Here is a 14,972-nt window from a genome sequence, read left to right on the forward strand (position 1 = left end):
GAGCGGACGAGCCACGACCACCTCATTTAGAATAAAACAAGAAAAGAGACAAATCATTTTCAAGTTAAATGGTTTAAAAACGTAACATTTTTATGGCGGCATCTGGTGGTAAAGTTGCAAACTGCAACCAACTGAGCGACCGACAGGGGACACTTTATGGCGTCGCACCGCTGATTCCATTTCCGGTTTCCGGCAGCATCTGAAAATTCCACGTGAACGCGACGTATTCATATATGAACAGAGTTATGGACAATATGTTCAATTTCTGTGAATAAGTTCTTCTAGATATTACACACTGTAGCTTTAAAACATCCAGAGTTCTAAATGGAGTTTGTTGTGTTTGTTACAGCAACATGGGTCGTGGTCATCTCCATCCTTCTGGAGATTATTACTTCATGATTGATAGTACGTTTTGTTTTCTGTCCACTTGGACTCAAGAGCCCAAATATGATGACTCACTGTGGCTGTAGAGGGCGCTGTTCCTCCGCAAAGGGTTACATGCTGTTGCTTCAATTTGGATATCAAGTTTAAATCCAGAAGATTTTCCGAAGACACCAAATACGACGGGGTGACTTTTGGGAAATTGTACTTTGTAGAAATCTAGAGTTTTAAACGCGGCGTCTTCGCGTTTGAATATTGCACTTAATGCCGTTTAATCGAGCAAAGCCAATGCAGATTATGATCGGCCTTCATGAATAAACAACCTGATGAATTAAAATAGAAAAACTGTATAAAAAATGCAAAGTGCACAGAAAAAAAGCTGTTTCACAAATGTTCATTTCATGGAAAAGAGACAAAAGATTGAGGATAAGGATCATGAGAGAGTGAATCCACTTCCTGAGCCTCGGCTCACCTGAGGGCTGCCGAGGATTAAGCCCTGACGTGTGTGCGTGTGTGTGTGTGTGTGCGCGTGTGTGTGTGTGTGTGTGTGTGTGCGCGTGTGTGTGTGTGTGTGTGTGTGTGCGTGTGTGTGTGCGCGTGTGTGTCTGCGTGTGTGTGTGCGCGTGTGTGTGTGTGTGCGCGTGTGCGTGTGTGCGTGTGTGTGTGTGTGTGTGCGTGTGTGTGTGCGCGTGTGTGTGTGTGTGCGCGTGTGCGTGTGTGCGTGTGTGTGTGTGTGCGTGTGTGCGTGTGTGACCTTGATGGTTTTAGGGGGAAGAAAATGACTTTTCATCCACGAGGATGAAGACGAGTGACGTGAGAGAGCTTAACTCAGCCTGCAGGAATCGAGCGCTCGTCTGCCTCGGGGCATATCTGATTAAAATATATGAGTCCAGTATTCGGGGCTAATATTCATCAGGCAGCCAGATAAGCCAGACAGAGGTTCTCTGTTGTTCAGCAGGATCACAATCCCCCCGGCTGATGAACACCGGAGTCAGTCGTCGTCGTCGTCGTCGCACAGAGCCTGGACATTGTGTCCGGAGGAAACAAAAAATCCTTCCATTGAACCAAGAACATGTCCCTGATATTTAGTGATATTTTGTATCTTAATTTGGTTCTTTTATCTCGAGTTAAACATTTGTTTGCTGCCGTCAAATAAAAGGAGACACATTATGTCTGCTCATATTCAGGTCCGTGATTTTTAAAGCTACAGTTTGTAATATGTAGAAGAACTTATACACAGAAGTTGAACATATCGTCCATAACTCTGTGTTCATATGTGAGTTAGATATAGTCACATGAGGTGGACCGACCTCCGTGTGAGTCTCCATGTTTCTACGTCGTGTTGAATACGCTTGTTGAACTAAACGTCCAGAATACGTCGCGTTCACGTGGAATTTTCAGACGCTGCCGGACACCGGAGATGGAATCAGTGGTGCGCCGCCATAAAGTGTCCCCTGTCGGTCGCTCAGGTGGTTGCGAGTTTGCAACTTTACCACCAGATGGCGCCAGAAAAGTACAATAATTACACACTGGGGCTGAGTCCACGTTCGACGTGATTGATTCCACATTCATCACATTAAACAATTTGCACCAATCGAACAGCAAAAGCTTCACAGAAAAAAGTCCTGCGCGTGTCCGACAGCCGAGTCCCCGGAGGCCGCGGTGGCGTCCGCGGTGACTCAGCGGCGGCCCGTGATTGATTCGAGGGTCAGTGAGTCCAATACGTTTCCTCTGAGCCGATCTTTGAGCGGCTGATGTGATCTTAATTGAGTCTGGTTCATCTTCCCAGGAAAAGAAAAGAGGAGGAGAAGAGAATCACCCGGTCTTCAGATCCAGAGAGGTGCAGGCGGGGGAGAGATGACTGACACCTCTCAGGTATCTGCTGCACCTCGTCCAATGACAGAGACTCTGTTCTTTTTTTGTTTTCTGGTTGTTCTTCTGTAGTAAGACGACTTGAGAAATATATATATAGAAATATATATATATATATATATATATATATATATATATCGCATAGTTCAGACAAAGACAATGACATCAGTACTGTGAGATCCACTCTCAATCGCTTCTTCACACTGCAGCTACACGGAAGGAATCAGCATCTGTGAATAAAGATGGACAATATGACCACTCCCCAAAAAGTGAGGCCAAATCGTCGCGCTCGCCCCCTGGTGGCTGGCTGGCAGTACAGGTCATAAGCCCCGCCCCCTCCATGTTTGCACTGAGGTTTGTTCAAGTGTTCACGTTTCTGATCCGTTTGGTTTTCATTAGGTTATTTGATGAGACGTCACGATAGACAGCTGACACGACTCGCTCTTGGCCGAGCACGATGTTTGTGCAGCGGGAGGAAGTGGCGGTGGCGGCGGTTTTAATTTGTTCTGCTAATTTCATGAAATTTCTACTTTGAAGACTTTTGCCTGCTGCTGAGTCACAGACGTGAGGCGGAGACGAGCCTAAGTTCTTGCTGGAAGATTGTCGTGTGTTTTTTTTGAGTGATTTAGTTTGCACGACATATTGTTGTTGTTTCACACAATAACCTTTGATTTTCTCGCTCCTCAAACTAACACCGGCTGATGATGATGTCACAGTTAACAATCATTGACGAAGGCACAAACAGAGTCACCATGGCACCATCACATAATTAATATGTTTTACAATCGTTGTTAAAGGTGCTTTTAGTGATGACAGTCATCTCTCCTACTGTCCTACTGTACCACAGAGTCAGTCATCCTTATTCCAGCTACTGAAATTATTGATACATTACTTTAATCAAAACTGAAGTTGTTTTTTTTCAATCCCTCTTTTTTCCCTCCTTCTCTTTGCCACTGTCACTTTTTGTTAGCGACATCTTTCTCCTCATGTCTCTCACTTCTTACGAGGACTCAAATATAAAGTCACAGCTGGATTTTGGTCCATTATTTCGTGAGAGCGCAAAAAAAGAAAAAGAAAAACCCTCCACAGGAAACTAAAACAGCAGACTGGAGCCGGAATAAAGACACGGACTCACCTGGGGCTGCGTCTGGCGTCAGGGAGACGAGCTCAGGTTCTCCCACCACCACAGTTCTGCTCTGGAAGCATCGGAGGACGAGGAGGAAGAAGAGGAGGACGAGGCGGAGGAGGAGGGAGGAGGAAGAGGAGGAGGAGGAAGAGGAGGACGAGGAGGAGGGAGGAGGAAGAGGAGGACGAGGAGGAGGAGGAAGAGGAGGACGAGGAGGAGGGAGGAGGAAGAGGAGGAGGAGGGAGGAGGAAGAGGAGGACGAGGAGGAGGAGGAAGAGGAGGACGAGGAGGAGGGAGGAGGAAGAGGAGGAGGAGGGAGGAGGAAGAGGAGGACGAGGAGGAGGAGGAAGAGGAGGACGAGGAGGAGGAGGGAGGAGGACGAGGAGGAGGAGGAGGAGGAGGAAGAGGAGGGAGGAGGAGGGAGGAGGACGAGGAGGAGGAGGAAGAGGAGGAGGACGAGGAGGAGGAGGAGGACGAGGAGGAGGACAAGGAGGAGGAGGAGGAAGAGGAGGAGGAGGAGGGAGGAGGGAGGCATCGATGCTGCGTCCAGCAGGAACGGGAAGGATCCCGGTTCTACGGATGATTCGCTCCTTCGTCCAACACTCAGGTCTTCTTTTTAGGGTCATGGAGGGAGGGAGGGAAACATGCCGACACGATTTTTTTTCATTCTCACACGTTTCTCTCCATTAAGTGTGACATTGTTGGTCTGCTGTTGTCCTGCTGCTGCTGTGGTGTTTCGTAATGTGACTTCGGACGCACGGAATTCCGTCTTCGTTCGTGCGTAAAAGCCGCGCGCAACCCGTGTGTCACCACCAGTGAAAGCGGGGTAAGTTTTCAGAGTCACCGGTGAGCTCCTGTCGGACGCAGGCGTTTGGAATCTGAGGAAACCTGTTGGATTATAAAAAAAAAAACCCAAACAATCTGTCACTTTGAGGGACGGAGAGTTTGGAGAGTCTCGTGTCTCGACCCTGCGGAGATTGCGCTGCACGGGAACCATGTTTCTGTGCAACACCAGCGCCATAAAGGACTGGAGCTATTTCCTGTCGCAGATTCTGCCGCTGGTGAATAAAACCACGGGCCTGGTGGCGAGCATCCACAAGGCGGAGGCGGCGGTGACGACCGGCACCATGGTGACCGCGCTGCAGCCGGACGGCGGCGCCGTGAGCGCGAGCAACGCGCCGCTCCACAGCGGCCACACGCCGGGCGCGGGCCACGTCCTCCACTTCTCGTACTCGGAGAGCGACCCGCTGTACACGGACTACCGGACCCCCCCGGCGCGGGACCCCATCCCGCTGCCCAAGGCGGTCCTCTACCTGCTCATGGCGGCGCTGGTGGTCGTGGCGGTGGCGTACGCGATAGTTGGACACCTGGTGAAAGACGTGGTCAACGACTTGGTTGTCGGTACGTAAGTGACCCCCCGAGTGTGTGTGTGTGTGTGTCCACTGGGATTACTAAAGAATTTGGAATGACCGTGAATAAAATATGATAACTGTAGTATATTGTAGTATTCTGTAGTATATTGTAGTATACTGTAGTATATTGAAGTATACTGTAGTATACCGTAGTGTATTGTAGTATATTGTAGTATACTATAGTATACCGTAGTGTATTGTAGTATACCGTAGTGTATCGTAGTATGTTGTAGTATATTGTAGAATGTTGTAGTATACTGTAGTATATTGAAGTATACTGTAGTATACCTTAGTGTATTGTAGTATATTGTAGTATACCGTAATATACCGTAGTGTATTGTAGTATATTGTAGTGAAGTATACTGTAGTGTATTGTAGTATATTGTAGAATGTTGTAGTATACCGTAGTATACCGTAGAATGTTGTAGTCTATTGTAGTATACTGTAGTATACCATAGTATATTGTAGTATTTTGAAATATATTGTAGTATATTGTAATATATTGAAGAATGTTGTATTTTGAGCAAAAATAAGATTAAAACAATAAATACTGTTAAAGATGAAAATGATGGTATCATTATTTTTCAACGATATCATGATAATATCGTCATCGTGATTTATTTTGGCCATGATCATTTCTTTGGTGAAAATCTGATATTGTAACAGCTAATATCTAAATTCCAACAACACAATCCCTGACTTGTAATTGTTGAATCATGAGCAGAAAGATTTGTGTCTCTGAGTCATGCAGGTTTTTTTGATTAGTTGAATATGTTTGGGGGAGCAAACAACAAAGTGATATTAATGCAGACGTAGAGCAGCTCTGTCCTGAACATCAGCCGATGACCTTGTGAGGGAGAGACGTCCTGACTAACTCTCAGTGAGTGAACCGTTCTCCTTCTTCTTCTTCTTCTTCTTCTTCTTCTTCTGTGTTCGCAGAGCTTCTTGTGAAACGATGCATCATGAATGAACAACTGAAACAATGAGTGTATTTTCAGGGCAACGTGTGGCCTCGGGGTTCTGACTCGACCCGATTGTCAGTTTCTTACATCAGGAAACGAAAAAGAGTTTCTCACGGGAGCGTTTCATCCGGAGAGGATCAGAGGATCAGAGGATCAGAGGATCCGAGGATCCGAGGATCCGAACTATGAGCCGGCGCTCTGGGCCTCCGGAGGAACGGATCACGTGTCTTTGGATACATTTTCTTACCTTTGTCTATTAACATTAGTCATTTGGCTGCACGATAAAACGTCTTTTGGGGATTGTAACAACACATTTCAGAGGCTTTATGCCAAATATTAGGACTCTGGTGAACTGCTGTAAGATTTGGGATCATGATAGCAAGTTTGCATGATTTGGGATATGGCGTTGCTGCAACAAAATTTGGAATTATGACCATTTTTTTGGTAGTAATAGTTTACGTTTATGCATTCGGGCCACTGCAACATATCCATGGTTAACAGAATTTTGGGATTTTGGTGCAACTTTGAACTTTGATGTTTTGAGGCTTTAAAAACAAGTTTTGGTGAAATGGGACCAAATGTTTCGACTTTATGGTTCAACATTATGATTATGACAGTTGTGCAGATCAGAGAAAATTGGCACAAATGTGCACATTTGGGATTATACAGCAAATATGTTGGCCATTATTTAATAACAAATGTTGGGTTCATGACCACAAGTTTCAGAAAGAATAACAAAGTTTGGCATCATGGCAAAAAAAAAAAATTGCCGTCTCATTGCGCCAAATTATAAGATTTAAGGCAGCACAACAATTTTTTTTGTTTTATTGAGAAATAATAATGTTGCTGTGTCAGCTTCGAGATACTAGAACACATTTTTTAGATTCTGACCTTTTAAATTAAAATTATACCCTAAAACTTATTCCTAAGTAGACAAGTGTCATAATCATATCACAGGACACCAGTTAAACCACCAACAGTTTGTTCGATGCTTCATTAACAATTCAAAATGGCTGATTTGAGCTCGGCTGATCCTGTATGTGACCGGCTCCAGACAACGACAGTAATTGTTTAGGTTTTCAGCAGAATTTCTTTGCATCTCTTTTATTCATTTCTATAATTGTAATCAAACTGTTGCCGTGCTAACTGGAACTCTGATGGGACCATCGATGAAAACTCGAGGCAGCCACTGACTCATCGCTCTGTCGGAGCTCTCTGTTCTAATCGTTTCTGTCCGTGGCCTCTCCGCTCTGTCTTCATCATTTCACTTGTGTCCCGTCTCAAACGTGTCTGTTCTCCCGCTCGCCGCGTGCAGGTGGAGGCAGGTCGATCGTTGCTGAGGGCGACGGCAGAGGAACCAGTGAACCAGGTAAAAAAAAAAGAAAAAAGAGAAAGAAAAATCAAGTCTCACATGGGTCACAGTCGGCAGCACTTAGCTTTGCCAGAGAGACACTCTGACCTCTTTCTTCTTCTTCTTCTTCTGTACAGTTAGAGCTTTGTCTGTCTTGTCTTCACCTCACATGACCCTTCCCACTTTGACATGAGTCACACACACACACACACACACACACACACACACACACACAGACGACACAGCGTGCGGACTCCCGGGCCTTCCGAGGTGTAAATGTGGAGGATTTGTGTCTGGCAAGTGGAAGGTTTTGGAGAAGACGCTGTCAAGTGTCCTGTTCTCAGAGAGACGCTTCTCTCTTCTGACACGGTGCGACATCGAAGAAGCAGAACAGTCGTAGACACGTCACGGATTACGTGCACCTCGTCTTCCCTAAGGTCCAGTCCGAACCAAGCACAGTGAGAAGCTCCCGAACTGGAAACATCTTTCAGTACGTGCAGGTTTTCTGCATCTAAATTTAAGTTAAGACAGTTAACACACGGTAGGAGGACCGTTGGAAGGTCGGATGAATGTCCAAAATATCTGGTCGGCCATCTTCAGTCTTTGGCACAGTTGAAGCAGAGTCGCAAGTCGAGACCTCAATGCACTTGTTTCTCACTGCGCCTGCGTGAAAATGACAAAATACAGTGACATGGAAACCAGGACACGGCGACAACGCGTCATATGGGCCAGAAAACCTGGAGGCCTGATTGTTCCAGCAGTGACAGCGGCAAACCTGCCCGCTGGAACGCTTCCTCCGCGTCCTACCGCGGCGGGTCGCGATCACAGTGTGATCGGTCAGGTGGCGGCTTGACCATCAGACGGCCCAATGTGAGCACACGAGCTCGTCAGCTTTGGCTTTTAATGGAAGACGACTTACTTGTGTGTGTGAGCTGGAATTTGAACGTGTCTCAAATCGCACAGTGGGCGCCCAACATTGAACTGCACCAAGTGCAATGTCTACTGCATGTCACCAACATCATTTGGAAGAGGCCTGAACGAGCGGGTGTTTGACCCGTGACTCAGCCTCGGCTCTGAGGAATCCCGTTCAGCCCTCGCGACTGCTCCTGGTGATTGATGTGTCCCGGTTGAGAAAGGGGGCTCCGACGCACGTGATGGTGCTGCCGTGCGACGCCCCCCAATTCCCCCACGAAACAATTTTATGGTGCTTTGCCTCTGAGGGAACTACAGAGGCTGACTCCATCATTACTTTCTGTCAGATGAAGTTCGCAGCCTTGTTCTGTGCGTGTTCCGACGACCCGGTGCTCACGTGTTCACGCTCTGCACCTCCACCCGCCGACAGGCCGCATCTGTGACGGCTGGTCGTGAACTATGTGAAGGTCTTCATGTGAAGGGAAAGAAAAAAGTCTTACAATCCCAGTCCTGAAATCTTGCACTCGGGTTGAAATTTGGTTAACACAGATATTATTAGACCAGTAAAGGAAAGAAACCACATACAGACTGATGGAAGTGTTTTTTTACAGTTGTGTTTGCCTGCCAATGAAAATATTAAATGATACATACACTTCATTTTCCATTTTTGTGATATTTAATGTCAAAAGGATTAGAGCTGCAAGAGTTTATCGATTAGTAATCGACTACTAAATTAATCGGCAACTATTTTGATAATCGGTTCAACTAGTTGTTATGGGGAAAAAAGTCAAATTTCTCTGATTTCAGCTTCTTAAACGTGAATATTTTCTGGTTTCTCTGCTCCTCTGTGACAGTGAACTGAATATCTTTGGTATGTGGACAAAACAAAACATCCTCTTGGGGGTTTGTGAAACACGATCGACATTTTTCACCATTTTATGACATTTTATGGACCAAAAAACTGATCGATTAATCAAGACAATAATCCACGGATCAATCAATTGTGAAAATAATCAGTTGCAGTCAGGAAAATGATAAGACAGTGTAGCTGTACACCTACTGGTAATATATCAGAATCAGGAAAAAACTAAAATAATTCATATCCATATCATTAGACTCATAAGCTCAGTATTTCTAAGATCGCAGAGTTAAATATGCTGTAAAACCAAAACAATGAGCTGAAAGAGGTTAAAAAGCGGTGTCACTGTAAGTAACCTCTTTCACCGTCAGTTTACTAAAATCTTTTTTCTTTTCCTGAATCTTTCCCTCCTCCACCTGCCTGACCAACACCACGTCATCCCTTTTGTCTCTCCTCAGATTGGGTGTTTGGGTCCCGTCGTCTTACCAGCGGCAACAAGACGGAGATCAACTGCATCACCAGCGGCGTGAGCGAGATGAGCGAGATGGGCGAGATGGGCGAGTCGGGCGAGAGGCCGCGGCTGCTGGAGATGGGCTACATATCCCTGAACCACACCAACTGCCTGAGCTCCACCGCCGGACAGACGGAGGAGACGACGGTGGTCACCATAGACGAGACGTTACCGCAGCGACGCCCAGACGCTCCCTCTGGGACATAACCTTGACCGTCTGACCTTCCCTGAGAGAAAGAAAAAAGAAAAAAAACAACAACCTGCAGCGTATTTGCTCGCAATTTTTGTCGGAGTGGATTTACAAGTGTTCCGTGGATCAAAAAGCTCTGTCCACTGTTTCGTCGCCTGCAGGCGTCGCGGCCTCAAAGGGACTTTGGAATGTGAAGTCCGTGCTGGAACATTGGAGGCGTCAGATGCTGGTGTTGGAACTTCCTTTCAACACCGTTGACCACAGAGGAGAGCGGCAGCTTCTTTTGGACAAACAGTCGGAGAAAAAAAAACTATTTTTTGTGTTTTTTGCCCTCTTCACACCGCTCCTGCTGTTGTTTTTTTACAGCTTTAATGTGAGTATACTTAATGGCATTCAGTGTATCCACAAACAGCACACAATGACTCTAAATATACAGTATAACAGTGTCTGGTCAGATTTCTTCGAGTTGTAATCTGTTGCTATCTAAGCTATTAGCTATGCTAATTACATGGCAATATTTGTAATCAGTAATCTTCTCCATTGGAACAACATTGCACCTTATATTATACACAAAATTGACAAACTTCAACCGATATTTCTTTTTCCTCTTGAAGCATCTCAAACATTTAGCAAATAAAATGCATTTGGCATATTTAGCATTTTTCACGTTAGCTAACCATTATCCATAATCTACTACTTTGGCAGATGCTAATGAGCTGTTGAGCAAAACAAAATTCAAGCTAAAGCAAAAAAAGAAAGAAGCTAAACTCGAGTTAAACCCATCACATGTTTTTTCTGCTACGTTAGCTTGCTAACTGAGAAGGTTGGAGGAAGCACCTCTAAGTGTTTCTTCAGATTAGAAGTTCTTTGCAGATGACACCATCTTTTATTTTTGTCTCGCACAAGCTGCACTGGACACAGACGTTGTTGTGTTGCACACGTGTCAAAGTGATATTTCCACTAATGGAGGCGTGAATCTTCCACATTGACTCAACCCTGTTCTAACTCTCACCACAAGGTGGAGCACTTGTCTGAAGAAACTCTGTGTGTCGGACGTACTTTTCATTACTGAATATCTCTGGTTACCGTTGAAAAAAAACAACAGTTAAAAAACGCTATATTTTAAAGACAAATAAAACAAAATGATGTAATGCTCGACAATGTAACTGTAATCTAATTACCCTTTTTTCCAATGTAATCTGGGATGATTATAGTTACTTAATTTTTTAGTATCCTGATTAGATAATTACGTGAAATCCATTAACACCCAACCCTGTGTACAGTACACATTGGTCAGTAGTTATTGTAATATCGCAGATGGAAAACATAACCTCACAAAAACAATGACATCGACATTGTATCGACATAAAATATTATCGTAAAATTTAGTTTGAGTGACACAGGAAGTGTAAATGTTAACACTGTCTACTTTTTATGTAACTAAAAAAAATTAAATCACTTCATGGTGATAAAATAGAAGCATTTTATAGTTTCATGTCATTAGCTTGACGTGAACAAGTGCTAACAGCTCTGCTACAGCAAAAAATCAAATATCAAAGTATGAAAGCCATTGTTCTTATTAAACAAAAGACAAATCTAACCAAGCAATTCCAGTTGTTAAAAGGTTCATGATGTTTTCGTGATATTCACCTGAACGTGGCATCACCTTTGAAGCTGACGTGTTTTGTCAAAGTCTTTGTTTACCTGTATTACCTCACTGTGAAGGGCTACGTACTGTAAAGCTGCTGACGAGTCTGAACGCTGCAACTAATGGGGCTTTTTTTCTGATGCATGCTGGGATCATTGAAAACTGTGGAGGTGCAGTGAAGCGTGGAGAATAAATATTCCACTCTTTAAAGGTAGTGTGTAATATTTAGCGACATCTGGTGGTGAAGTTGCAAACTGCAACCAACAGGGACCAATATTTCCTCTTCCGGTTTTTCCGGCAGCGTATGCCGGAGTGATTTGTCAAAGTGCACGAAAAAACATAGATTGTACATATATTAACACACAGTTATGCACAATATATTCCATTTCTGTTAATAAGTTCTTATTAATATTACGCACTGTAGCTTTAATGCGACTGGAAATAAAATCACAGCAGGGAGAGTGAAAAAGATTTGGCTCTTGTACCTGAATGAACGTATTCACATATATCATACACACTGTTATATGTTTAGAAATGAAATATAGTAAATTGGCACTTGAAGGTGTTTGTTTTAAGGGCAATATAAAAAATGTTTTCACCACACTGATGCCGTCAGTCACGTTTTCTCCATCAAATGGATCATCATCAATCATCAAATCATTTTGTAAATTTGTTCACTGGTCTGCAGTAAATCAACATTTTCAATTGAAATCAGTAAAACTAGCTGACAAATAGATATTGATTAATTAACATATATATCTATAATAATTCACTCCCATCCCAGCATAAGAACATCTGTATTGTTTTGACCTATATTGCAGCCAACCAGAGTAGTTTTCTTCACTTGAATTAAAATTCACAATAACAATGAAGGTCAGTGTGAAATGTCTCACGCGTTAACGTGACATTTCCTCATGTCACCCGACCCGAGGAGAAAAACATCACTGACCCACAGCTTCAACGTTTTTATCATAAAACCCTCGGAAGCCCGAGATGGAACAGGGGTAACGTGACCTTGAGGATGCATGCAGCAGTATGTTGTTTTTCATATCCACCCCAACTCCCCAGTCTCAGAGGTCCGTCAATGCAGAGACCACCTGCTGTGAGGATGCAGTGGAAATACTAATGAGAAGAACGAGGCACGTCCGTTTGATACCGTGCAAGTGGATACAGCGCAACTGTGTCACGAATTTCTACTGATGCCTGCAGGACATCTCGACGAAGGTCCACACTGGTGCTTAGTATTTAAGTCTAAGTTAGCTACAAGTCCTCCGACTCATACGACGCTCTACGTCTACGTGTGTGGTTAAAACGACCAAATCGACCATTTCCTAAATAAGCGCCTCTACCGTTGACAGGAGGTTCGCCACAAATACTTTTCGCCGCAGAACATTGTGTTTAAATGATTTGCTTCACCGACCTATGGTTGATGAGCTTGTAAAGAGGTCTGCGGTCTTTGAAACGACCACAGACGTCGTATTGCGCTGCGTCAACACGAACCATCTGGTCGGTTTGTGGTGGAGGACCGTCCCGCGTAGCACCAGGAGCGGGCGACGTCGGCCTTTGATTTTCGTGTCCTTTGGGGAAACACGTCGACAACTTCGGGATGGATCGCTGTAAAATCTGGAACAGACGAAAGTAGTTCCAAAGTGTAGTAAAAAATTTTCTTAGACATGAACTCTGGATTTTTTCTTTTCTGATGTTGGTCACGTATGATAAATGCAGCAGGAAATTGTGAGACGTCTTTTGAATTTTTTCATCACCTAAAATCAACTTTTCTCCGTCTGAATCACATCCTGCCGTCCTGTAATCTGAGGACACACTTCAAGCGGAGCCGTTGCCCATCAGCTGCCCCCCCCCCCCCCCCCCCCCCCCCCCCAACCCTAAGCTAATGAGCGAGCCACCCAGGATTGCCAGCGACCTGCCGCACCCGATACCCCACCCAGGATTGCCAGCGACCTGCCGCACCCGATAACCATCTGTTCCAAAATCCCTCCCCTCGCCCGCTCGACGAGACCTCCTGTCTCCCCCCCGGCAGCGTCGTCCCGTGGGCTGTCTCCGCGCTCGACTCGTCATGACACCGGACGGGGGCCCCGGGGTCCAACAGGGTCACTCTGCACACGCCAACTGTGCTTCATCATTCACTTTGTTAAACCCAACCAGCTAAAAGGCAGAGCTGGTGTGATCGCTTCTCTGTCTTCTCTGCTGTTCTTTTCTCATTTACACTAAAAATGACCAAAGTCACCTTCGAAAAAACTTATTTCAACCCGGAGAGACTCTGAGAAAAATTAGAATAAATTCAATTTATTGTGAACGGTACTCTTTAGCACTTTGACCCCAGCAGGAAGTGGAAGGCCACGAGAAGTGATCGCTAGAATAAGGTTCTTCGGATGTGATGACGACTTTCTTTTCCCCCGCGGAGCCTCGACGTTCGACGCGGTGGTGGTGAGGAATCGAAGGCTCCCGATTGGAGGGTTTGATGGGGGGTGATGACCGGGGATACGGGGGCTCTGAGGTGGTGCAGGGGTGGAGGTGGGTCACGATCCTGAGATGACGGAATGAGTGGACTTTCTTTTTTACACGCGATTGGCCGAAGGCAAGTGTGTCAGGTTGTGATTGGATGAGGACAAGAATGAGCCGGTGGAGATCAGTGATGCGTATGCCGGAACTTGTTCTTGATGCACAACGGGGGCGTGGTGATGGGGCTGGAGGCTGAAAACCAAAACTTGTGCACGCTGCCGAAATACCGGGCTACTACACACCAGCCTACAGAAATGGTTTCAACACCTACGTCATCTTCTGAAGAGTTTGTAGATGAACTCCTCCACGACATTATCTCTGGGGCCTTTCCAGATTCAATTGCGGCACTGAAATCTGTTTGATAAAAAATGTATTTCTGATTTTAAAGGAGCAACATAAATAGAAAAATCTCCAAAATTATATTCAATATGTCATATTCCTCCTCATTGTCTGTTCTTTGTGATTAATATCTTCTCCAAATGAGCCAGAAAATTGATTTATATTTCTGATCATTTTAAGCCTCATTAAATGTTCATTGTCGCCACTTGACTTTCAGGACGAGCCTTAAGGACTTTCCACAAAAGGTTTTACATGGAGGAACTTCATCATAGCAGTTTTTGTGAATATGAAGCGTTTTTATTCACATCCAGTAAACCTGAGCATCAGTCTGTGACCTTCAGGGTGAACGTGTTCGTTCTGCTGCTTGTTTCAGAGGAGCGAAGACATCTTTTCTATTTATTCAGTAAGATGTCACCACTCAGCTCATCTTCAAGAATTAACGTTCTCAACCATTCCCATCTGGCATTGTAACTGTTAGTTATATCAGATATCAGAATGTCATAGATGATAAAGATACTGTATGGACACAATATGATATTTCGTGTGTAAAAGTGACCTCCAGTGGCCAAACGGCGGAACATCTGCAGAGTGGGACGTGATGTGCTAAAAGGCAGGGTTTTATTCTTTTTATCATTATTTGATGAATCCACCAGACCCACAACTCAACTGCTAATTAATCTCCTCGTACAGGAGATCTCCGTCCCAACATAATCCCTGTACAGTACGTGAGTGTTCTTAGTTCAAGGAGTTTAATGGTGGAAGGGCGTCTCCTCCGAGCTGACCTGCTTCCTGCGCGAAATAAATCGCTATAATTAAGTGGTTGGATGGGGGGCGGGGACCAGGACCAGGACCAGGACCAGGATCAGGACCAGGATCAGGACCAGGACCA

General features: G+C 44.9%; 1 protein-coding gene across 1 annotated transcript; it reads left to right on the forward strand.

The window, feature by feature from the left end:
- The first annotated feature begins 3,951 nt into the window (after positions 1-3,951).
- LOC118318818 lies at positions 3,952-11,761 on the forward strand. Its single transcript, XM_035648832.2, has 3 exons — positions 3,952-4,780; positions 7,069-7,122; positions 9,334-11,761. The coding sequence occupies exons 1-3, from the start codon at positions 4,375-4,377 to the stop codon at positions 9,591-9,593; spliced, it is 720 nt and encodes a 239-aa protein (XP_035504725.2). The 5' UTR covers positions 3,952-4,374; the 3' UTR covers positions 9,594-11,761.
- Positions 11,762-14,972: the final 3,211 nt, after the last annotated feature.

The sequence above is a fragment of the Scophthalmus maximus genome, chromosome 13 (assembly GCF_022379125.1).
Source record: "Scophthalmus maximus strain ysfricsl-2021 chromosome 13, ASM2237912v1, whole genome shotgun sequence".
Lineage (NCBI taxonomy): Eukaryota > Metazoa > Chordata > Actinopteri > Pleuronectiformes > Scophthalmidae > Scophthalmus > Scophthalmus maximus.